A 25316-nucleotide genomic window follows, 5' to 3' on the forward strand; every position below is an offset into this window, starting at 1 on the left:
GCAACTGTCTAAGACACACAATAGTTTCAAAATCAGGAGTAGGGTATTTGCTAACATTTTATATTGTAGAACAAAACATGAAAATCTCAGATGCTTGTGTTAACCACAGACCTGATTGCATGCATCTAACAAAAACCCATTGACTTTGAAATGAAACAAATGCTAAAATGCTCACTCATTTCTTTTACGTTTTAGGACTCATTCCTGCACCACTCATTTTTCTGAAAATAAAAAGACATTATGCAGTTGCATTCTGGGAAATGTAAGGTCCAGTATTGTTTTAGCTTGATGCATACTGGGGCCTGAAATGTGGGTTATCTCATCCTCTACTGTGTCAATTTTAATTATTCTTTTTTCAAATATGCCTCCTTTGAGTTCTCCAACTTCGTGTGAGTGCAATACTAAATCACAGGAGTCCCTTTGTGAGCTGAGTATTAATAAAACTCCAGTGATATGATTCTTGTATCTAATACATTGTCATTTTTAATCAGTAAATTATGGTGTAGTATGAGGCAGTTACATCGTGTGGGTAATAAAGATTGACAGGTTTGCCTGGTTAGCAAAGGGAGGGCGATTTGGCTGCAGGACTGAACCAAGCGAGTCATCTAACTTTCTGCAGCCACTCTCTGTCCTCATGAGGTCACTGACTGAAAGGCTTAATAGATTTATCATTTTAGCTGTCTTCATGAGCTGTGATTGTTCAGCACCAATCACTGAAGGGGCAGTACCCTAATCTCACTTAGTCATTCCTTAACTGATACTATGCAAAACACGTGAATGCAAAATACAATAGATGAAATGAAATTTTTTTTTTTTTTTTTTGAGAAATTAGGTCATTTTGCTGCAGAGAACAGCAGTGTGGGCTTGGCATTTAACTTTTGCAAGCTTAGCAGATATTTTAAATTAAAAAATGAACTGAATCTCAATGTGAAATTCTGAAATATGGTGCTGTATGATATATTCAAAACCACTACTTGTTGGAAAAAGTAAAAGCATAACCCTGAAAGCTGTTTATTTCTGCAGCTCGCGGCACCAAGTCTGTTACTGTTTATGTTTTTTTTCCAGTGTATCTAAACACTCATCCTCTTCCCTGTGGTGAACCCATTGCAGCTAAATGTTATGTGCGTGTATTTCTGTGTGCTCAGTTCCCACAGCACCTCCGCAGGAAGTGGAAGTTTTAGCTATCAACTCGACTACCATCCGCTTCACATGGAATCCTCCACCTCAGCAGTTTATTAATGGCATCAACCAGGGATACAAGGTAAGCCTCTGCATGTGGGTGTATGTTGTAACTCCTCGTATCACACTTAGTAAAGTAAGTGTGTGTTCAAACATTCTTGTTAAGTTCAATAAATAATAGACCTTGAATATTTTTTTATATGTGTAGGATAGCACCTGTATTGCATGAGAAATTAAATCATTTCAATTTTAAAGTCCCCATAAAATATAAAATACCCATATTCCTATTTTAATCCTGTGTCCCTGTGGTAAGTGACCATTTATCTCTTTTATATGCCAAATATATCTTAAAAAATAGCAGTATCAGAGTATTTTTTTATCAGAATCTCTAAAGAAATGTAGGTTTTCCTCCTGTAAAACCAGGAAAACAGTTTCAAATGTTTGATGGATCATCCTGCTCTCAGGGGTAAGTTCATTCAATCAATTAAATGAGTCCTTGGGCGACTAGATACCCACAGTGGTCATAAAAAACTGCACTTCACTGTTTGTGAGTTGAACGGGCTAATAGTGCAACATAGAGAGAGATAGGAAGAGATGTGTGTTTGGATATCAGAGCTAAACCTTTGTTTTCATTTCCAAAATAATTTCAGTCAGGAAAGACAGAGGAATGAAGTAAAGATAATATTTAATACAGAATATGAGCGTACAGATTAACAGATGATTTGTGCTGATTAACTTTGATGCTTGGACACCTGAGGAAGATATTTTGTGATTGAGGGACGTCTGAGCCACAGCAGGATAAATCCCCCCATGGAGTCCAGACACTGGTGGTGTTGGTGGCTGATGACTCTGAGGCTGCTGACTGCTGAGGCTGATGAATCCGTAAAGACTAGGTGGTGATGGGGAGATGGAGGGCGTGCACGTCAGCAGCAAGAAAGAAATACAGCAGAGACAGGACCATATTCAAAATGAAGAGCAGTAAGATGATAGGCTGACAGAGAAGGTGTGTCGCTGTGCTATTGGTTGATTGTGAATCAGCCGATGACTCAATTGACAGACCCAGACAATGACATCTAGAGATAGTGACTGAACACCTGTGAGTGAGTGAGTAAGCAAGTAGTGAATGGCAGGGTTAGAAAGGAACTTACAGCCTGAGCATGAAAAGTATTGTCTTCCTGACTGAACTTTTGCTAGAGCTTAATGTGGCTGAAGTCTATTTCATCTCCCTCATCCTCCTATCAGTTTAATGGCAAGGGATGTGAATTTGCACAGTCTGCTCAGCAGCGGACTCCGCTGTAGCCCCGTATCATGCTAAACTCTAGGCCTGTCCACTTTTTGAGATAGAAAAATATGCAAAAGATTTGATTTAAATCCTTCTTGTAACTGTGCTCCTCTCAAATATTCCATCCCACTGGGAAATACATCACAGTACAGGAACTTAAGACGCTCTAACTTTATTTTCACGGAGGTTCTAAGTTAGATGATGATGTACACAAAAAAAAGTAAATTAAAACAAAGTCTGATGTACTATTTATAGGACTAATGACCTCTTTTAAATGTTAAAAATGTCTGTTTTTATCTTCAAATTTTTGTTTATCAAAGCAACCTCTGCACAGACACTCGTCGGAAGTGATATTAAGCATGCAGACAAGACAATAGCCAATATCTGAATTATATTGAGCAGTTTCGAGTCCAGGACCTCCAACCCATGTTAAAAATTTTGAGCAGTCTCCATAAAAACAGTCTGTAAAAATGTATTCATCTTTTTTCCATCAGTTTATCGGTTTAAATTAAAATATAAATAGATGCTTGTAAAATAAATCTTTGCCTCTGTGTGGGTGCACGAGTAAATTTTCCTGAAAACCCTGTTAACCTCTCACAGGACTTTCAGCTCAGAGGTCATGTCCCAGAATGCACTGCCTTGCTCTTGTTTACCCATACGCTTAGCCCAGCCAAGTGAGGGATCAGCTCCAGGTAGAAATGAAAATGACTGATGGAGGTATGTGGAGGAAAAATAGAGAGGATTAAGTGGGAAAAGAGGAGAGGAGGTGTTGAGAAAACAGGGAGCGAGGGACCAAAGAGAAATAAGAGATAATAATAAAGAAGCAGGATAATGGGGAGCAGGGTGAGAGCGAACGGATTGAATAGTGTGAGTGATCTATACGTAGCAATTCTGGTATGTGATTTATTCTTCACTTTATTGTGGCAACCAACCCCTGAGGAGCTGATTAACATGACAAAGAAAACACATCACATTCTTGCTGTGCGTCACTGGGTCCGTGTGTGAGTGTGTTTTTAGAGTGTGAATGTTGGCGTCTTTGTTGGTCGATAAATAGTATATGGCTTTTCATCTGTTTGATGTGGCCCTCTGATGCCGTCTCTGTATACCAGGCTTTACCATTCCAAATCAGCAGAGCCTCTCGGTGCTGCTGCACATGTGGGTGTGCGTCTTTGGGTGTGTTGTGCTGGTTAGAGGACAGTAGATAATGATATTAATTAAAAGAGGATATGAAGCAAAGCCTCATCTCATCTCATCCCCCCACAGATCACTGACTGTATACAATACCCTTAATAATATAGCTCAAAACTGATTGCCGGAGGGGGAACCAAAGAGCCACCTCTGACGAGTCCTCCATTTACATGTCCTTGAAACTGTGTTGTGACTTGGAGTGGAGTTTAAGACAAGTTGACTTCACATAACATATTCAATCTACAATATCTGACGTTTGTATCTGTCCATTTATGCATACTAACAAAGAACAGAGCAATCATTTTTCATTAAACAGATTGCATTTGAATTCTAGTGGGTATATTAAAAATGCATTAATGGTGAATTATGCAGAACATATATACATAGAGAATAAGCACTTACCAGTCCAGTATAGAGAAACACTCTCAAAGAATTTTACCCTGCACCTGAGGTACCACATGTGGCAGCAGGAAGATCAAGCTGTGTTTTTTCCCTTGTGTAGCACGGTGTTGTTCTGTCCCTGCTCGGGTCGACTCGGGGACAGAACTGTGCTGCATGTGTTCTTCAGCACACTTTGGGGTCTCCATCACAATCGGGTTCAGAATGCAAACGTTACTATAGCAACAGCAGAACCCTATCATCCCAGCACCCTTTGAAAGTGGACTAGCATCAGATGCTTGAGGGTGCCAGATCAGCACTCTTTTACTGCACCCAAACTGTGCTGTGCTGATAATAAAGTACAATAGAAAACCTTATTTTACCATGACAGACTGGGTGCAGTGCGGCACCCTTTAGGCAGAGAGAAAAGCAGCCACTCAACTGTCTCTGGGTGTCACAGACTTTTTCTTAATAAGAGATCCCTGTGTTTTTGATTGGGTTCCTGTTGCAGACTGTAGAGGTAATGTGAAGCAGTGTGCATGGTGGAACAGCAGTTACACTGACGATCCTGAACATTTCTTCTGTGGTTGTGTATTTGGCAACACATGCTTATTTCACACATATATTCAAAGTGAAATGTGTAGGTAGGAACGACGGGGGACTGTGCTGTTACAGTACACAACACTCAAAACAAACCAGCATAGTTATATGACTAGTTCACCCAGAAATAACATAAATGTATAAAGCTCTCCCCTCCTTTGGCTCTTTGTGGTCCCAGATAAAGTTTTCAATTGAACAGCAAAGAGCCCGAATAATGAAAGCATATTAATGGAAACAGACTTCAATGGAGACAGAAGGAAAGACAGCAGAAAAGGTTAAAAAAACGTCAGAGAAACTTTCTGTGTAGCGTTCTCCAAGTGTCTTGTATCCTTTTTTTTTGGCTCATGGAAATCCAAACACAGCTATTTTGCTAAACTGTTACTAAACAAAGCATTTTTGGATCTCCATTCATAAAGGAATATATTGTGCACACTGAATAAACTGTAAATAAGCATTCATTTATAAATATCAAACTACAGCTCCAAAATGCCAAAATAATAATAATGACTTTATTAAGAACACAGAGAAAGGTCCATAGTGTACCACATAAACGCAGATAATCATCTGTGTACAAAAATACAATATAATTAATACAATCTAGATATAAAAAAGACAGGAAATACCCAACATTACATAAAGCAAGTTCATTTAAGAAAGACAAAATTCAATAAACTGCACCCCCAAACAAGCTGGAGAGCCTCTCAAAATCACTCCCTTATTTACTCATTCACTCCCTGTATAACAGACACTTAATAGTTTACTGGGTGGTGAGACTTGTTAATCATTTTGCAGCACCATTTAAAGGTCTTGAGTCTCACAAAGGTCATTTTCATGTCGATAAAAATAAAATACACTTTGCATTGTGTGATTGTCTGAAAAATAGCATACATGCCATGGAAGTGCAAAAACCTAAAGGGAGCTCTACTTTGTGAATGCTAACAAAATATCCTTTCATGTTGAACTAATAACGTGTTCATATCTTACTAGCAAGTATATTGGTAGATACTCTATTAACCTTGAGTGTGGCCAGAATAACTTAGTGTTAAATTACAGCTAGTCAAATAGACGGTTAAAAGAAATCCCCTTTGTAGAAGCACATTGTGGAACGGAGACTAGTGGAACCACTGTGGAGAATATCGTTAGCATTAGCTCAGTAGCAGTGCATGAAGGCGTAGCACCATCACTGGGTTTCCACTAGATTATTCAATGAGACTTTCACAGGGTTTCTGCTGGTTATCCCATCACTGCACATGGAGACTATAGTAGAGGGTGTTGTTAAGATTAGGTTCTTGCTTTAAGTTGTAGGCACAGGGACAGTGTGGAGAAAATTAGTGTGGGTGACACACTGTATGTATGCCATCACTGATACTGCATACAAAAACAATGCAACAGTGTTGATTACTGTAACATCATTTACTGGGTGGAGAATAAACCAGAGGAAATGGTGGAGAACACATTGAAGCTTCAAGACAGCAGGTGAGACAGCGGGAGTCTCTGCAAAGAATTAAGAGCAGAGTAGTAACACACTGTGCATACAGGTCAGAGTTTTTGGAGTTATCAAATACAGAAGATTTGTTTTGTACACTGACCATCAACACGGTGATAATTATTGTCTGTAAATGTCTTTCCAACAATATGACATTAAAAAGACATTTTGAATTCTATAATCATATGCAGCTTGTGTGTAAACAGTCATTCTCAGCACTAACCCACTGCTCTGTTTAATTCTGATGAAAACTCGGCCCCAAGTTCACATCTTAGCCAGTTATTGTTTAACCAGGAACTATAAATATGGTACCATAACACAGTTTTGCCCATGGCTTATTTCTCATTATAAATATGTAAGTGTATGCTTTCCCCTGTTTGTTTTTGTGGATAAAGCAATAACGCAAACCAAACTGCTGTGGTGCTGAATATAAATGGAGTCTCAGAATAGAAATGAAATTAACTTTTCATTAGGCATTTAGTTGGACTGATCATCAAACTTAGTGTTTGTCCTCAGATGCCGTTATTGTTGATAATGGCCTGCTGGCAGGAGTTTATGTTAAGTGCTACATTCATACGTAAATAAATGCTTATATTTTAATATGTTTGGAATGCAGATAACTTTTTCAAGGAGTGAATATTGTTTTGCCATTTTGACAAATTTGTAAATAGTATTTGGCAGTTTTAAATATTAATGACAAAAAACCCTTGGGTACCAGCCTAATTTAAAATAGATTTACCATCGCCCATACTGGGGTACAAATAAGTTTTGTCTCATAAACACTGTCTTAATAACAATATTTTTGTTTGGTAGCCTGAAGCTAATTCTGATTGATTAAAATAATGACTAAACAAAAAATATTGAAATATATACAGCACACAAATAGCTGTGATTGACATTTTAGGTGCTGATGTAACCTGCTGGATGTCATTAGCTATTAACGGGAGCCTAGATGTCAACAGCAAACATCTTTCTCACTTCTCACTCAGCTGCTGGTCTGGCCAGAGCAGTCTCCAGAGGATGTTACCGTAGTAACCATCACTCCGGACTACCCCGGTTCACGCCACACAGGGTTAGTCAGTGGACTCAAGAAGTTCACCTGGTACTTTGGCTCCACCCTCTGCTTCACAACACCTGGGGACGGCCCCCGCAGCTCGCCCACTCTGGTGCAGACACACGAGGACAGTGAGTACATGCACACATACACACACAAACAAACACACATACACACACCTCAATGTGAATAAAGCCAGAGCAGAACACAAAGAACAGTATCAGTCCGTCCTGTGAATAATAATGAAAGAGTATTGACTTGCTCCGCGCTCAGTCCAGCTGTTTCTGTCAGTGTGATGCACAGCTGTGTACACAATGTTTGCTCTCAGGCTCTTACTTTCTTTTGTCTACTTTTTAATCTTTTTGATCTTAGTTCCCCCCAACTCCCCCCTCCCGCTATTTTTTTTTTCTTCACTGTGTCTTTTTAAAGGGAATTGATTCATATGTTTTCAGGCATACTGGTATTTAGAGCCTTTTGTTCCATGGATAAACATAATAGCTGCCACTCCCAGTTGCAAGAACACATGCACACAGTCGCAACGTCAGATAAACACAATAGCCTATAGGGAGACAGACAAGCAATTATTACCAACCAGAAATTATCGAGTGGGAAAGGGATATTAGAACCCATGTGTACACACAAACACAAACACACACACACACACACATACACATACACATACACATACACACACACACACACACACACACACACGCTCCCACACAGCCGTCAACTGGTATTGATTGGGTGCTGGGCGTGTTGCAGGGTTAACGGTGGGTGTAATTCTTGCTTGATGATAGCTTTTTGCGTATCTGTGTGTGTGTGTGTGTGTGATTGCGTGTGAGTGTTATTGAATGTCTCAGATGAATAGCTTAATCGCTCTGCAGGGAGAGCGGTTAGAGAGCCATACATGAAATGAGAAACGACAGGCATGCGTGCACCTGAGTGCGTGTGTGTGGGTGTGTGTGTGTGTGCGTGGTGGTCAATGCAGATGTGATTAGGAGGTGGTGTGTGAAGTTGAGGAGCAGTAGGTAATAGGCTACATAGACAGGAGGTATGTGTGTTTGTGTGGAGGGATTTCCTCAAACTAAACTGTTGAAGAAGTTAAAATAAAACAAATATTATTTAATGTCTTTGTGCTTTTTTTCAGCACCTGGACCTGTTCGCCACCTGAGCTTCACTGAAATCTTGGACACGTCCCTCAGAGTCAGCTGGGCAGAGCCTGAAGACAAGAACGGCATCATCACTGGTTAGAGCATTTAAAGTACCTCGTAACAGTCACTCACGATTTCCTCTGCCACCTCCATAATCAAGAAACTTCATCTTACCTTGTTATTTTCAGTCTCTCTGACAGCTTTGATGTGAATAGCTGAAATTAGGTTGAGTTAATATGTTCTTGACAGAAAGTAAAAACACACATTGGTTTGACATAAGACAATTTAAAATTCCCCTCCAGGCACCTTTTAAAGCCTGTAAAATTACTCTGCTAATATTTATTTTTTGTTAAATATGGTTTTCCCACATAAAAACTTAACAAAAAAAGGGTCTGGAAGCAGATCCACTCTTTCTCTCTCATTGAGAAATTTTGTATCTGGCAGCTTGACCAGTAAAAGAGCAGTGCTCATCAAGATGGCTAGAGTTAGCATGAGAGGAAACATTGGAGAGATTCAGCTGTTTGTGTGTAAAGCATGTTTTATGTGTTTATGTTGTTTGTTAGTGATGTTACAGTGTGTTCACATTAGGCCCATTTCCACCAAGCACTACAGTACGGTTCAGTTCAGTTCGGTACACTTTTTTTCCGATTCATGTGAAAAGTTGTGGATGGTACCAATGGGACCGTTCTGTACCGTTCCCATTTTTGGTCACCCCTCTGTTGGGGTACCTAGCACACAGATCTGGTACTAAAAGGTGGAGCTGTGAACACTGCAATCTGATTGGTCAATAGAGGACGGTCACTTTTGCTGAGGTTTGAGTTGTGGCTGGTTTTGAGCCTCATGTAACCACTGTTCATACTGTGGAGAGTTTTACATATATTAGCAAACTATAACTATAAAATGAAAGGATGTTGGTGGAACGTTTACTTGTAATGTCGATGGATGAGTTGATGATGTGAATCCATCAGCACACCTTAAATTTCAATATGATAACTTTGACTATTACTTTAGTTTGTATTGTCTCTCTTGGATGACACAGACTTTTTGTAATGAGTGGATCTTCAAGCATTTAAAAATGCATATTGCTCCTCACTCGGAGGGAAAAAAAGCATTGCTGAGCATCATTCCTGTGGGCTCTGGCAACACTAAACCCCTGAGCTTGCCTGAAAAGGACTAAATTCACAAGCCCGCTATTTTTAAATATCCTATCAAGAGAGACTCTCACTGCAGGCTGTTTTATTTTGTTATGAAAATGCCGGCATGCAGCCCCGTTCTGTGGACGATAAACGAGGTGCAGACTGATAAAGGAGGAAATACAGTGGGTGCTGGATGGAGCAGTGAATGACAAAGAAAAGCTAAGCAGACCTAGGGTCTAGGTACCATGTCTGAAGGGTTACTTTTGGTTCCGAAGGTACCATACCGAAAGTGTTTGGTGGAAACAGGGCTCTTGTCAGGTTGTTGTGTAACTATATACCAGAGGTCTACTCAAGGCTTGTATAAAGATATATTCTGCCACGCTAAGATATTCATATTACAGGGGATAAGTCAACTCTGTGCTGGAGGTTTCAAGTTTCTTTGCAAATATTTGCATATTAGACAGTGATTGGCTTTTGTATTAGATACTTATCTAATCTAGCCTGCCCGGCATATATTTGAACTTCACATCTTATGGAAGTGCACAGACATTGCCACCTCCAGTAGAGGAATGTGAAAACACCTTTTTAGTGACAAGTTTTGCACAGATACAAGTCATTATTGTTGAGGTCTTTCATTGGCTCTCAACCAGGTGTCCAGGGACCCCCAGTGGTCCTGGAGGGAGTTCCAGGGGGTCTCTAGAAAAATGGGGAATAGTTTATTTTCACTATTTAATTCACTACAGAAGTGAGCCCAATGCAAAGAGAGTCCTTAGTGTGACTATTCTGATCAAAGGTTTAATTCCTGCACGGTTATCTCCTTAACTGTAGCTGACAACTATTGCATTCTGGTCTCAATAACATCTCACAACCAAAATCTTTTCAGAGGGAGGTCTCTGAAGCAAAATCTTTTTAAAATGGTGACGTACTGTGAGTCAATTTAGGGGTCCATCACAAAGAAAAGGTTGAGAACCAATCTTACAGGGGACATAAACATAAGGAAAACACATTTTCGAGTGGAGGGGATCTTAAAAAAAAGTTGACATCCCCTAAAGACAAGCAGTGGTGAGGGAGGAACTGGAAATCTTTTACAGGTTCTTCAGTATTCTCCACTTAGTCTTGTATTTCAGTGTCCACAGACATCCTCTTGTCTCTGACACTGTGTTTGTGTACAACTGATTCATCAGCAGTTAATCCCTCTTCTCTGCAGCTTGTCTTCTCACATTATCTCCAACATGCCCTCATCCCACGCCTCCCAACACCCAGGGTGTTGTTTGTGCAGCGCATCACAGAGCTCAAGGCACTCCCCCACCTCCACCCCCACCCCAATTCATTTTGCCTCAGCTCGTCCCTGGATCTGTTAGACAATGGTGCTGGTGAACAGGACAAGCTGCTGTGAATTAAGCGATTACACTACATCGTGTGTGTGTGTGTGTGTGTGTGTGTTGACATGGCCGCTCCATGCCCAACATTCATCAGGCACCTACACTACAAGATCACAGTCAAACAGCGTGAGGCTGCAGTAGCTTTACTGTCGGCTTACACACTCAGAGGAGTGGGAAAATGGTTTTTCAATCAAGGTCACCTTGCACATTTACTCTTTTCTCCTCAACCTGCTTTTCATCCAGCACCTGGTGAGCACAGAGACAGATGAGGGACCATTCACGCTCTCCAGGGCTATACTCACAAGTGGCCTCACTCACACACACACACACACACACACATATACACACACATTTGAAGGTGGTGGAGTGTGATGCATGACTGTGAAGATGCGTAGGGACAGACAGGGATTTTGACTATAGTTACCCCTCCCGCACTCTCTTCCTCCTTTTTGGCTCTGTCCCTCTCATTATGTGTGAGTGTGTGTGCTCGTGTGTGTGTATATGTCTGCTCTCGTCTATATGCGCCTTTATTAACCCAGCGTGTGCTCTACATCCCCGCAGGCTACGTGTTGTGGTGGGAAGTGTCTGGCGTAGAGTCGAGTCGTGAGGAACGTTCACTGTCCAACTCCACCCTGCAGTACCAGCTGACTGGCCTCACCTCCACCACAGCTTATGCACTACAGGTGGCAGCGCTCACCGCCGCAGGACGGGGCGTGGTCACATCCTCCACCATCTCCACTGGAGTCCCACCAGGTACAATAAAAACACACACACACACACACAGGAGCTGGTGACAGAGGATGTTAAAAAAAGGCTTTTGCTTGTGTGTATGCGTGTGTGCGTATGTGTGTGTGTAGCAGAGTAAATATGACTGATGAGCTCTTACGATGCCATTGTCTTTCCTCAGGCTGATAAGTGGTTGTTACTGGGCATCCATGAATCATCACCCACACAACCAACACACACATTCACATGCACAGTCACACACCAGAGTTAGTCATTTACAGCATCTTAGAGAGCGCTTTAGTGTGCGGTTTGTTTCTGTGTGTGTGTGTGTGTGTGTGTGTGTGTGTGTGTGTGTACTATGTGCACACCGCACTTGTGTGCATGATGAGTTTGTATGATTGGACTAAAGCCTAGTTGCAATCATTATTAGTGCTGATTAACTGCAAATGGCAAAGTGGAGGGAACGCAGAGATGGGAGAGAGAGGGCAAGAGACAATCAAAGAACAGGACTGAAGAAGGGAGAGCAGATAGAGAAACATAATGAGGGGAGAACAGAGAACACAGGAAAATGCAATCTCCAAAGAACAGAAGACCAAAGTCTCTCAGAAATGGACTGGGAGAAAGTGGAGGAGAATGGAAGAAAAACTCGGCTCATACAGCGGGATTTTTGTCCTAACATTTTCTGATTACTAATTTATGAATAAAAGCAGAAAAAGTGAAAGCAAGATGGATACAGACAGTTCTTAGATTCAGAGGTTATTCATTAATTCATGAAAGCAAAAGACTGAAGGAAAGACGGAGGAGTGAAGATTAGGAAAAAGAACTGAAGAATGAGCAGAGAGAGAGAGAAAGAGAGAGATCCACCGAGCAAAGATTCTTGTCTTGTTTATTTATTCATGTATTCATGGAGTTGAGAGAATTTTGTCATTCATCTGAGCAAGGCAGCTGATATCAACATTTCCACATTATAACCCTTACAAGTTTGCTGCATGCACTTACGGAGCAATGGCGGATGATAGCTATAATTTGTCTTTTGTCGCATGCATGTACCTCGCTGTATGCAGAATAAATATTGCCTTGTTTCCATAATAACTGGACCCAGTCATGTTATATAGTCCTTTTAAAATTAAAAAAAAAAAACTGAGATAGTCTACAGAATCTCTCTGATGTGTCCCAGTGTACTGGTGTGTTACAACACACGCCGTTTGATTTAACACATTGGCTTTACAGATCTGTATTCTGCCACGTTCAGCAAATATGATGCCTGTGATGCTGCAGCAGAATTGGATGGATTACAGCAGATCACACCAGAGCACTTACACCATCCAGAGAAATATTAACCAAACACGGTGACGAGAAGTGGCTGAAAAGTGGGTCTGAAGTACTCGGTCTTGTGATGAGTGAGACAATTTAGAGCGAAGTGGATCGTGATGATTTTTGATCATGTAAATTTTATTAACAGAAACAAGCTGCCAAGTATTTCATTGGTTAGGACATGATCAACAAAAACAAAGACAGCAACAAAGAAAACAGGAGCAGTCGTCACATGAGCTGCCCATCTGACCAACTCCAAGTCAATTCAGCAGCTGACAGTGAAGAAGTCTGTTCAGTACCAGCTATAAATTGTGTGTGGCATTTCAAAGGTGGAGTTGTAAACCTTTCATTGGAATATTTAGTTCTGGTTGAAGTGTGCATACAAAACGTATTATTATTCCTCTTTGATTTATTCAGCTTAACAAAAAAGAAAACTCACCACCTAACATACACACTACAAAAATACTATTATTGTTATAACATTATTACTAAAATTAATGTTAGCATAGTTATTGTCATCACTGTTTGCCGTGCATCTCTCTCAATGTATCATTTTGTCGTATGGATTACTGTTAATTTAGTATGTTGATCTGTTCTGTACACACAACGTTTATTGCACGTCTGTCCGTCCTGGAAGTGGGAGCCTTCCTTAGTTGCTCTTCCTGAGGTTTCTACCATTTTTTTCCCCCATTAAAGAGTTTTTTGGGGAGCTTTTCCTTCTGTTGTGAGGATCCAAGGACAGAAGGACTTCGTATGCTGTAAAGCCCTCTGAGGGAAATTGTGATTTGTGATATTTGGCTTAATAATAAGACTGAACTGAACTGAATAGAATAGGAGTAAATAAAAATGGCTTGCTTGTCGTTTACTGAATTCATTGCAACTTTCACCTCGAATGTGGCAGACGCAACTATTCAAACTTTTAGTCAGTGGTGTGGAACAAACTTGCTGCATCGATTACGCTACTGTCAAATCATTTTCCTTGTATTGTAAGTTGAATTACTTGATTTCCAAGTGTTTACCTCCATTTATTGATGCTGTTTATACCATTTGCTGGTTATGGAAGCTAGTTATTTTTCCGTAACAGCTTATCCTCACTAAAAAGCTTTTAAAAGTTGGTGTTCCTACAAATTAATCACATATTCTTAACATGTCAGGGCACCGTTGTGTGTCAGCTATATTTTGTCAGCTATGTGTGGACATGTTTATACTTAAAAGAATACTTTATCCAGAAAATGACCATTTGTAAATCAATTAGTTGTGATGTGTTAACTTGAATTCATGAAGAAAACTTTGTTTTTGTCACATGCCTCCATGGAAAACAGCAAACTGATCAGCATGATGATGTAGTCATCAGCATGACTACATCAAAACACCTGTTTATGAGCTCTAACACAGCCCGTGCAGTATAATCTTAGTCTCATTGATCCAGTCGTATGCTCAGTACTTCCCAGACACATGCATTTTTGCTAAAACGTTACCATAAAAAACTGAATTGAAACTTTTTTTAACAAAAATGTATGTATTTTGGAAGTAGCCTACTGAGCATACGACTGGATAAATGAGACTCAGATAATACTGTGTGAGTTGTGTGAGAGTTTGTAAATAGATTATATGGATTACATATGGATTATATAGTTTTGCTGTTGTTAAACTGGTCCCCAGTCAATCAATAGATAGATATGTCAGCTGTTTTCCATGGAGGCATGCAATAAAAAAAAAAATGTTTTCTTCACAAATTCAAGGACATGCGGCATGACTGATATACAAATAGCCATTTTGTGGGTGTAGTATTCCTTTAAGGTGTTTTGGGTTTCAGACAAATATACAGTCAGACAGACGGACAATCAGACGCAGCTTGAAATGGATCAAAGATTTTAGATTGGGGGAGATCATTTTTAAGCCCTCACATGTTTTCAACTTCTCCTTTCTTTCCAGAATGGTTATGCCGCTCAGGCTGCCACAACTGGTCTGCCACATTGCACGTTTCCTGTCACTCAGTATCGCCATAGAGATGGAACATTGTTAGAATAAGAATGGGTCAAACATAATTTATGAGACTTGCAGCCTACTCAGACATTTATAGGCCTTAAATGGACTTTAGTGAACTGTGCATGTAATTCACCTCTTGCCTCCACTGGTGTACAGATTCATCTCTCTGTATTGTATCGTCGACCTTGGAAGTATGAATTAAATTGCTCTGACTGAGAGAGATATACAGCTGTAGCATTAGTGCCTGCGCTTTCGTAAATTTAACATTTTTCTTTCTGTGACTAATCTTGTATTTTTTTCTTTTTTATGGCCAAGCATGGGCACATAGACTCATAAAAAATAACTGTAAGCAATTTCTTGGCTCACTCTTACTTAAAGCTTTTTTTTATATATTTAAGTTGTCATTGGCGACATGGTTTCCGTGTGTCTCTCTTCCTATTATCAGTGTCATTACATGTGTATGAGATAAGCCATGTTGCAGTTCTTACCACATTTTTTCAGTTTTGGAATTTGCACATATTTTTATCCCTTCATAGAAAATGGATAAACATTACTATAAACAAGGGAAAACATTATTTGTCTTGTTAATTTCCTTTGATCTATCCCTTTGAAATTATTCACCATGCTGTGATGCCACAGTCCTTTTCTGCTCGAACAAAGCACTAGTGTTTGTAAATGAATGCTTATTTCACCTCGTCGCTGCAGCACCAGCAAGCAGAGGTGATGTTATTCCAAAGAGTTTGTAACTCACTATTTAGTCACACAGATTTAGGTCAATAGATATTTGATATACCTGTGAAAGTACATAAAATGCAGTGGTAAGAGGTAACCTGGCAGTACTGGCTGAATGATAGCAAAATTCTCTTGTGTCTTGAATTCTGTTTTCTGTTTGCAGAACTTCCTGGTGCTCCATCAAACTTAGTCATCTCCAACATCAGCCCTCGGACAGCAACACTCCGGTTCCGCCCTGGTCCTGATGGCAAGACTGCCATATCACGATGGATAGTAGAAGGCCAGGTGTGTTTGTGTTTATGCACGCGTACCTTTGTGGTCCCTGCTGATTTTGAAACACAGCTGGAGGAAAACTGTTTTCTAACAAACAATATCACCCATGAACAGGTAGTGAAGGAGGATGGAAAGGAGGAGGAGTGGAGAGTTGTCTACCAGAAAGACAACCAGCCAGACGCAAACACGCTGGAGATCCCCGACCTCAATCCGTTCACCCAGTACAGGTGAGCAGCGAACATCCTCGGCCTACACAGGAACATAGTCAAGTGCTACCACACACACAAGTACACCCACACAAACTCACTCACACACATCTCACTCTCCGCCAGTTTCTGCAGTATTGCAAGACTCAGGTGAAGTTAGATAAATCACACAGACACACAGAGAGACAGTTCCATCTGAGACTTTTCTGTTTGTCAGCACCTTCACAGCTGCTGCATGCAGATCCCTATTACCCTCCTGCAACTAGCTAGAGGGGAGAAGAGGGGAGTGGAGGGCAGCAGAGGGGAGGAGAGGGATGAGGGCCGGGGAGAAGAAAGGTGATGAGAAAGCTGGAAGGGCAGCAAAGAGCATTGAAGAGGAGAAGAGACAAAGGGATAAGAGACAAGGAGAATAGGAAATAGAGGAGGAGAGAGGAGTGCCTTTAATCCCTGCTCAAGGGCCGTGCGGAGCCCGCAGTTTATAAACGTGATCTATCGTCCCTCTGAACAGCAGCAACACTTCCTTCTCTTTCTCTCCTTCTCTTTCTCTATCAATCTCTCTATCCATCTTCTGTATTTATCAGTCTATCTGTCTATCTTTGCCTCTTGCTCTCTCTATCATTGCCTTCATCTGTAATGGGATTGCGGTGTGTGTGTGCACACAGTGTGCACTCGCAGGGATTATGTTGTCACAGGCGACACCATTGGGACATTAGATGAAGTGATGCACTTGTCTGTGTTTCTTATCCCTCACTTTAAGTCCCCCTTTTTCACCCTGCTCTCTGTGTCCCTATACAGGGACCAGAACTCATAGATGTAGTCTCTCACATGCACTCCGCACGCTCACACATTTTATCACTCACACCCACACTGAAGCATGGTTGCATTTAGAAGTAACACAAGTAGCAAATGCTCCCTTGTGGCTGGCTGTGTGTGTGTGCGTGTGTGTGTGTGTGTCACCAGGTCTGTTTACTTATATCACTTTTTCTGACTGACTGTTTGGCATCCTCAGATAAGTTAACAATGTGCCAGTGGCCTTTTCAGAATCCTCTGATGGAGAGTTCCAGCTGAAGGATGGCGTCTAGTAAAATGTGTTTTTGTTGAAGCAAATACCACAAATTCTCTTACTATAAGTAAACAAAAAGTTTAAAAAATATTTTTTCTCCATTCTCACTGTGAGGTCTGGTTGTCTTGTTGACATGTCCTGTGATATTTGGATTGTCTGCAGTACACGATGGAACCACTTTGTCTTTTTGGTGATTGCTATTTTTTGCCACCACTTCTGCAGTAACACGGCGTACTCAGTGGAAAATATAACATCCACCGTTCAGCCTTGAAACCTTTTGGTCATGTTGTTTATAAAAAGCAAGTCCAGTTTAGTATTAAACTATTATTGATTTGGGGGATTCAAAAGTGGCAGATTTATAAAAGAAAAGTCAAAACTGAAGCAGTGGAGGCTGAGGTTCCCTGACTTTAAGTCCCTTGTAATGGCCAAGCTCCATAAACACTGGATCCTACTGTGTTTGGAAATAATTATTTTCTTGTTATTTAATCAGATGATTATATTTCTTGATTAATTGATTGGTTTGTACTATAAAATTCCAGAAAATGGTGACAATCTGTGTTTCCCAAAGCCCAAGATGACGTCCTCAAATGTTTTGTTTTGTCCACAACACAAAGATATTCAGTTTCCTGTCATAGAGGGACAAGTAAAACCAGAAATTATTTATACTTAACTTAAACATTTATTCAAACTGATTAATGGATTGTCAAATTAGTCAGCGATTAATTTAATGCTTAACAACTAATTGATCAATAGATTAATCATGCAGCTCTAGATTCTACATTACAGTGCATCATCTATTGTTAAATCCTCCCTGCCAAATAAACACAAACGTCTTTCAAACGCCATAGCCTCACTGAGTAAGTCAAGCCTTCTGTTATAGAGTCTCCAAGCCCTCTGAGAATACCCCACGATGATATCACTATGATATCAGAGTTATATTTTGAAACTTTGGAGGTCCCCTTCCAGAGCCGCAGTTGACGTAATTCAATTATTTTCACAGGCTGAGTAGTACTTCTCATTACAAATAAACTAAACTGGCTGTTTGTAAACAGTGGAGTGTCCCTTTAACTGTGCTCTCTGTTCTCATCAGGTTCAGGATGCGGCAGATGAACATTGTTGGCTCCAGTCCCATGAGCGCCCCCTCCAGGCTGATTCAAACCCTGCAGGCTGCCCCTGATACACACCCCTCCAACCTTACCCTGCTGTCTGTAACACAGACCAGCCTGAGCTTCAGCTGGAAGGTACTGAAACACACACAGATACACACTCTCACACACACACAGCCCCGGATAACCGGTAAGCAGAGCCGCTCGTAACAGGGCTGGGGTGTGGCCAGACGATGGTCGCCCCTCTCCTATCTCGCACCACATGTTTGTGGAGAACCTGGTGCTAGATCACTTGCAGACGACCTGTGTCTGGGTCAGGGTTTTGTAGCAGGGCAGCTCCCTCGCTGCAAACTATTGAAAGTCAGCCCTTGATCCCAGCTTTTGTAGGGTGGCTGTAGCTCAGCGGTAGAGTGGGTTGTCCACTAATCAGAAGATCTCCGGCTCCTCCAGTCTGCATGTCGAAGTATTCTTGAGCAAGATACTGAACCCGATAGCTGTTCCAGCGGTGTGAGAGTGTATTAAAAAACTGAGTAGCAGATGGCACCTTGTATGGTAGCCTCGGCCACCAGTGTGTGAATGTGTGTGCGAATGGGTGAATGTGACTCGTAGTGTAAAAAGCGCTTTGAGTGGTTGGATGACTAGGAAGTCGCTGTACAAGTACAAAACTTTTGTCTCCCCCCTCTGGCAGTGAGAGTTCTACACAAACACTGTCGATCCATACGTATGACATATGCCTGCAGTTGAGTTCCAACAGGCAGGTTTTAAATTGGCACTGCTCTAGTATTTCACAGATACCTAACGTGACATCTATTGCTGCCCTTGATCTCTTCTCTTCTTTCAGCGTTCTGCAACGATGAAAAGAAACACCATAGATGAACATGTTTGTCCCAGCTGTCAATTGATTTATTTTTTTTAAATGTAATCATTCCCTTTTTATCTGAAACATCCACACCAGAAATTTTTCTTGGACACTTCTTAGGATTTTCCTCCATAGCTTCTGCCATACCCCTAGCTGCTGCTGTGTTGCTATGGTCTCTCACCATACCTGCCCCTTTAAGTTCTGACTGGTTGACGTTAAACACATCACTTTCAATGCGCAAGAGTGGGAAAATCGCCACAGACATTTGACACTACAACACCAGTGTGCTGTGAAATACAGTGAGCTTTCCCTGGCGGCTACAGGCTTAATCAGCATTGTGTGAACTCGTTTGCCAAGGGCTTTAATGTTCATTTATATTCACAGATGTTCATTTATATGTAAAAGTCCTGCGCTCTAGCTTCAACTCTATAAAACATTAAAACTTCTCGCTGCCCCTTCACAATCTTTCAAATAGTCCTAATTCTACTGATGAGGATTTTTTTGTTCCTTTGCTCTGAATCTCTGTATATTTGCTCCTATTTTTGTATCAGTGCATGTGTGCATGTGTTCATATGTGCATATGTGCGTGCACTCACCAGCAGCAGGACTGAACAGGTTGAGTGGCTGACAGCCCATAATCAGTGTCTCTTCTTGTTATCAGTGCTAATGCTAATCTGTCATATTTCCCATTCACCGTGTGGACTGCTAGCAGCACAAACTGCGATGTAATTTTCTCCTTACTGTCTTTTCTTTGCTGCTCTTGTTCCTGCTCTTCGTCCTTCTCTCTTTCCCTCCCTCTCTCTTTTACTCCCCATCCCCTCTTCTATTATAACATAAATGGAGAGCAGAGTATTTTCCATTTAAGAGTTGGAATGAGAAAAAGAGCCTGTCAAATCAGACACAGACACTGAGGCGGTATGGGCTACCTGTGCAGCATGCTAATAGGATTTTACCTGCATGTTAGCGCCCAGCCTGAGCTATGCTAGGTTTTCTGCTGTAATGGAACCATCACAATGGTTTTAGCTAAGGCTATTATTCTAAGCTGCATATTAAGGGTAATAAAGCTAATGTGACATTCTGTATTATGGCCTCCTAAATGCTAAGCTGAGCTAAATCACTGGGGTATTTAAAATGACTGGGTGTCTCACTTCCTTATCTGCAGCGCAGCACAGAGCAACCACTGTACAATGTTGGTTAAAATCTGTGGAATTGTGTGTATGCTGTGAACAAACTGAACTTCTTTTTAGCCTGATTTCAGGGCACTGAATATTAGCTGGCAGTGGCTGTAATGCCTAATGACATGGTGGTTCACGGGCAGAGCAGAGAGGATGAGGTGACAGAGAAAAAGTATGGACAGGAGAAGGAGGGAGGGTGACAGGAAATGAGAGTGGAAGGAAGTAAAAGAGGATGACAGAGTGTGAATAAAACAGGGAAAAGAGGGTGATAGAGAGAGAAAGATCAGAAGATGGGATGTCAAAGAGGAGAAGACAGTAAAAGGTTTTTAGGATGTACTTTAAAGTTAGACATGTCACATAAATAACCATATTCTTTAGAGCTGCGAAATGCCTTTTTACTTTTGAGTGTGCATGTTTGTGTGTGTGTGTGTGTGTGTGTGTGTGTGTGTGTTTGTAAGTTTTTGTTTATATCACGTTGTGGAGACCTAAACTAGATATTCCACTTATGGTGTCGAGACCCACCTTAATTTTAGGTCTTTTTTGATGCCACCATTCAAGGGCATCAAAGCTCAAAAGGTTCTCCTCAAAGTGGCTTTAACAGTTTATTTTGGGGGTTTAAAGGCCTTTAAAAACGTACTGTCCCCAACAGCTTGTCACTATGAGCGATGGGGTCCTACATTATCTCACAATTATTTGACAAAGCTAGAATAGTTTTTGTTATTTCACATGATAAATGTTGCTTTTTTTGTTGTTTTTCTGGTTAGAAGTGGGTGGGGCTCTGCTGGAAAGAGGTGGTGTCACATATTTCTGTGAACCAATCAAAGTTTATTTGGGTTTTGTTTTTTTGTTTTTTTGGTGGGTAATTTGCTTTTGTTGCCTTACTACTTTCAACCAAACCCAATCAAACCACCAGTTAGGGTTGCAGCAGTATATCAGTTTCAAGGTAAACCGTGATATGAAAATTGATGGTTATCATACCGTGTACATTTGCTTATCCACGATATTGAGAAAAAAATGCAACTGGATTGAGAATCTCACATTTATTTTTAGTTATTTTCAAAATGGAGACTGCTTACACATACTTCCATATAAAATGGGTTTCAAGTTACATTTCTAGTAATGACATGTTATTCAACCACAAATAACCCTTACAATATCATTCCTTTAAGGATCATTCTGACTGATAATAATAAGAATTCTGTGATATCATGATACCACAATATTTTCTGAGATGCTTATCGTACCATGAAAATCTCATACCGTTGCAACCCTACCGCCAATGCATGCGTTTGAGAAGTACTGAGTATACGACTGAATAAGTGAGACTTGGATTATACTGCACAAGTTGTGTGAGAGTTCGTAAATTAATTTGTTTTGATATAGTTTTGATGTTATTAACGTGGTCCCCAATCAATTAATATGGCATGTGAGAAAAACAAAGTTTTCTTCTTGAATTTAACGTGACACGGCATGACTTGATTTGTCATTTTGTGGGTGAAGTATTCCTTTAAGTTATAAACACTTATTGGTATAGAAAAGTCCTTGGGATTCAGGGGTTTTGTACTTGTTCTTAGGTATATATGTGTGTGAGAGTGTCCAATCTTAGTGCATATGATAGTTTTGCATGTATTGGATGCATACAAAATGATATCAATGTGCTGTACGCATGTTTTTGTTGTTGTGTGAGGATTTTTTTTCTCCAAATACATGCATGCTCCACTGAAGACCTTAAGTAATTTTTATGCTAATCTCATAAATACAATGAGGGTATCACTGCTGGTTATGAGGAACTGTGTCATAATGTTTCATAGAGCAACAAGGTGCCATGTGTAAACCAAATTATATTTTTATTAATCACAATTTTGCCAAAATTGGTTTCTCATTCAATCATCCTTTCGGCTCTTTCTCTATATGCGTAGTTCTTCTTTCATCAATCAGAGTCAAAATTAATTAAATTCACCAAGTGCAGTGATGGCACAGGGTGGCCAAGTGCTGACACATTATAAGACACTTGCACAGTTCCGGATTGGCTCTCTAGACTGCATTCACTAAGCAATTGTAAAATAAGGTGCACAATATTTTTTTTTTTTTTAAAAAAGGGACTTGGACATCATCCTGAAAATAGCAGATATCGTCCAAGTTTATTTTATTTTTAGTCATCTGGTTACCTTTTTTTAAAATATGTATAACTTCACAAGCAAAGCTCATTTGGAGCGCCCCTTCAACTGTGTTCTCTGCTGTCACTGGATTCAGGATGCGGCAGGTAATATTATCCGTGAACATGACCTTATATAGCAGATGATGATCATTGTTTTGTGTACAAAACAATATAGAGAAAGAAAATAAATTGCCAAACACCTCCCTTAAACCTCCTCTTCTTTCTCCTTTGGCTTTTTGTTACCCTCCAGCCTCTTCCAGAATCCGAGTACAACAGCAGTCCAGAGACTGTGGGATACCGGTTGAGAATATGGAGGACAGACGGCCAGGGGGAGGACAGGACTGAGGATGTGGAGAAAGCAGGGGAGACCAGTGAGGCCACAATTGAGGCCCTGAAACCCTGGACCCAGTACCAAGTTCAGATTCAGGCCTACAACTCCATAGGACCTGGACCATGGAGCAACACCGTTGCCACACTCACCGCAGAATCTGGTACAAACACAGACTCTATTCACCCCCGTTTCCTGTTTGCAAGTGTCAGAGAGCTGTCTGGCCAGTATTGTATTAGCAGGGTATAAGAAGACAGATGGATGAGGAAATAAGTGCCCGATTACCTCCCTGAGTCTCCTGCCACCTCCTTCTGCCCTCTACACTCTCCCTCTATTTCAGTGAGGGGAAGATTGACGGATGAGGGAGGGGGAGAGGGAGATGATTGAGATAAAATCGAAGATTGGTTCAGAGAGTGAAGTTGCACTGAGCTCTGTGTGTGTGTGTGTGTGTGTGTGTGTGTGTGTGTGTGTGTGTGTGTGTGTGTGTGTGTGTGCACTTGTGTACCGAATAGTGGACCTTGAAGTGGTTACACATTCGCCAACAGTACAGTGGCAAGCCAACAGGAGACATTTTGAAGGTCCACTGTTGGTCATACTTTAAATCAGTTCTGCCCTTCAAACCCCTGTGTATTCAAATGTTAATTGTGCTGCTTGTTGTGCATTTGACTGGTTAACTCTGGGTCATTTATAGCACACACACACACACACACACACCATCAAATAACATACTATATATATATCAAAATGGTTACGTAATTATTCATGCTTTCATTTATCAGTTTTGTTTATGTTTGATGAGGTATTATTATTTCAAAATCACAACACAAATGTCGTTTTCGATTTGGAGGGCATATATTTCTCTGAGGGAGCGTCATTGATTTTGATGTGGCAAGCAGTGAACTTAATCCAGTCAGGAGCACATATCTGTGTGATTTTATTCAATATTTCCCAGTAATAAATACAACTCTGATTACCTAGTGTTTTGCTGCACATAATATAGGTTGCTGCTTCCTAGTATTTTCATCAGCTCAGCATACAATTGGAGTCCTGTGTGACAACGAAGTAAAAAGTATTTTGAAATTCTATGGAAAAAAATCTCTAAAAACATATAATACAAATATTGTGAAAAATTACTTAAAATTAAAAAAAGGTTTAGAAATAGTGGTCCATTTTTGACCAGTGTGGAGTGATAGTCCTCTGTTGGTAATATAGGAGTGTATGTGTGTGTATGTGTGTTCTCTAGTCCCGTCTGGATCTCCAATGAATGTGACCGCTGAGACAGTGAGTTCCACCAGGATCCTGCTCACATGGTTTGCTGTCCCTCAGGCACAGAAGAATGGAGTCATCCTTGGATACAAGGTGTATAAAACACTCAAACACACTCATAGTGTACACACACAAACACAAACACAAACACACACACACAAACACACACACACAATCCCATCTTGGCATTCTCACTTGACCCCCTCAGCCCATTATCACTTCCTCCAACACCTTCACACACTCTCAGACTCACAGAGATGCACACAGACATGCACACAAAAGTCTAATATAAGCTGAATATGACGTAACAGCCTGTAACTGCTCTAGTTTGTTTTCCCTACATTACTGCTTTTAAAGGCAACCAGCTACAGTAATACGTCTGGGGGCGTGTGCGTAACTGTGCACATGCATATGAGAGAGTCTTTAATGTTTAATACCTTTTCATAAAATAGCAGTTATTGTTTCACGTTGTCGTAGAAACAAGAGCTGGATTATTTGTCTTTGAAAATGGACAATAATCCATAAAGCCAATTGGCTTTGACAAATTTAGAAGAGGGTGCTTTGTTGAGCATACATGCACAGTGTGATTAAGAGATTCTGTATGAGTATTTAAGTCCAGACTTGTGACCCACTTAAGAACACAGCCTACAATCCATCAACATCTGCCAAATTGAGCTCATCTTTTTCTTGTATCTACAAACTAAGGAGAAATCTGTCCTGCTGGAACCCCCCAATGGTGATGTAGATAACATACTCTGATGTGCAGATCTCTGAGAAAAAGCTGGATAAAAACAGCTGATTGTGAAGTGCAAGGTGCACTCATTTCTACCTGAGTGCACCACTTACTGGCAGTGACATCCCTCCTTTTACACTCCCACACACACCCTCCAGGGGTTTATTATAATGTACTTTACTTCCCTGTTTGGTTTTAAAATAAATAAAAGACATGTACCAGTTGTCTGAATTTTTGCAATAAAGCCTTTCTTGTTTGGTGGCATGTATGCACTGTGGCACCCCTCGAAATCCATGCAAAATATTTTGCTAATATAAAACTGGCACTGACTCCAGCTCTTAATCACCACCCAAACAAAACATAGCCGAAGAAATCTTTAAAAGGAAAGAAATTTATCCTCAATTCCATGGACACGGTTGTGTTATAAATACATACATCTACTAAAGAAAACAGGCTGTGACTGTGTGATATAAACCAGTACCATCAAGTATTTTAAAAATGTTGTGTAAAATTCAGGTCATATCCACCATGCCCAAAGCACATCACACT

The 25316-nt window shown here is 40.6% G+C and overlaps 1 protein-coding gene across 1 annotated transcript in view; it reads left to right on the forward strand.

Annotated features, from left to right (window-relative positions):
* Positions 1-25316, forward strand: part of LOC126390765 (protein sidekick-1-like) — a 266873-nt gene that overhangs the window by 200033 nt on the left and 41524 nt on the right. The window contains exons 19-27 of the mRNA XM_050045212.1: positions 1146-1261; positions 7103-7298; positions 8318-8416; positions 11401-11592; positions 15764-15885; positions 15988-16100; positions 18233-18383; positions 22691-22931; positions 24012-24127. Coding sequence (XP_049901169.1) covers positions 1146-1261; positions 7103-7298; positions 8318-8416; positions 11401-11592; positions 15764-15885; positions 15988-16100; positions 18233-18383; positions 22691-22931; positions 24012-24127 — 1346 coding nt within the window. The remainder of the gene's footprint in view (positions 1-1145; positions 1262-7102; positions 7299-8317; positions 8417-11400; positions 11593-15763; positions 15886-15987; positions 16101-18232; positions 18384-22690; positions 22932-24011; positions 24128-25316) is intronic.

The sequence above is a fragment of the Epinephelus moara genome, chromosome 5, assembly GCF_006386435.1.
Source record: "Epinephelus moara isolate mb chromosome 5, YSFRI_EMoa_1.0, whole genome shotgun sequence".
Taxonomy (NCBI): Eukaryota; Metazoa; Chordata; class Actinopteri; order Perciformes; family Serranidae; genus Epinephelus; species Epinephelus moara.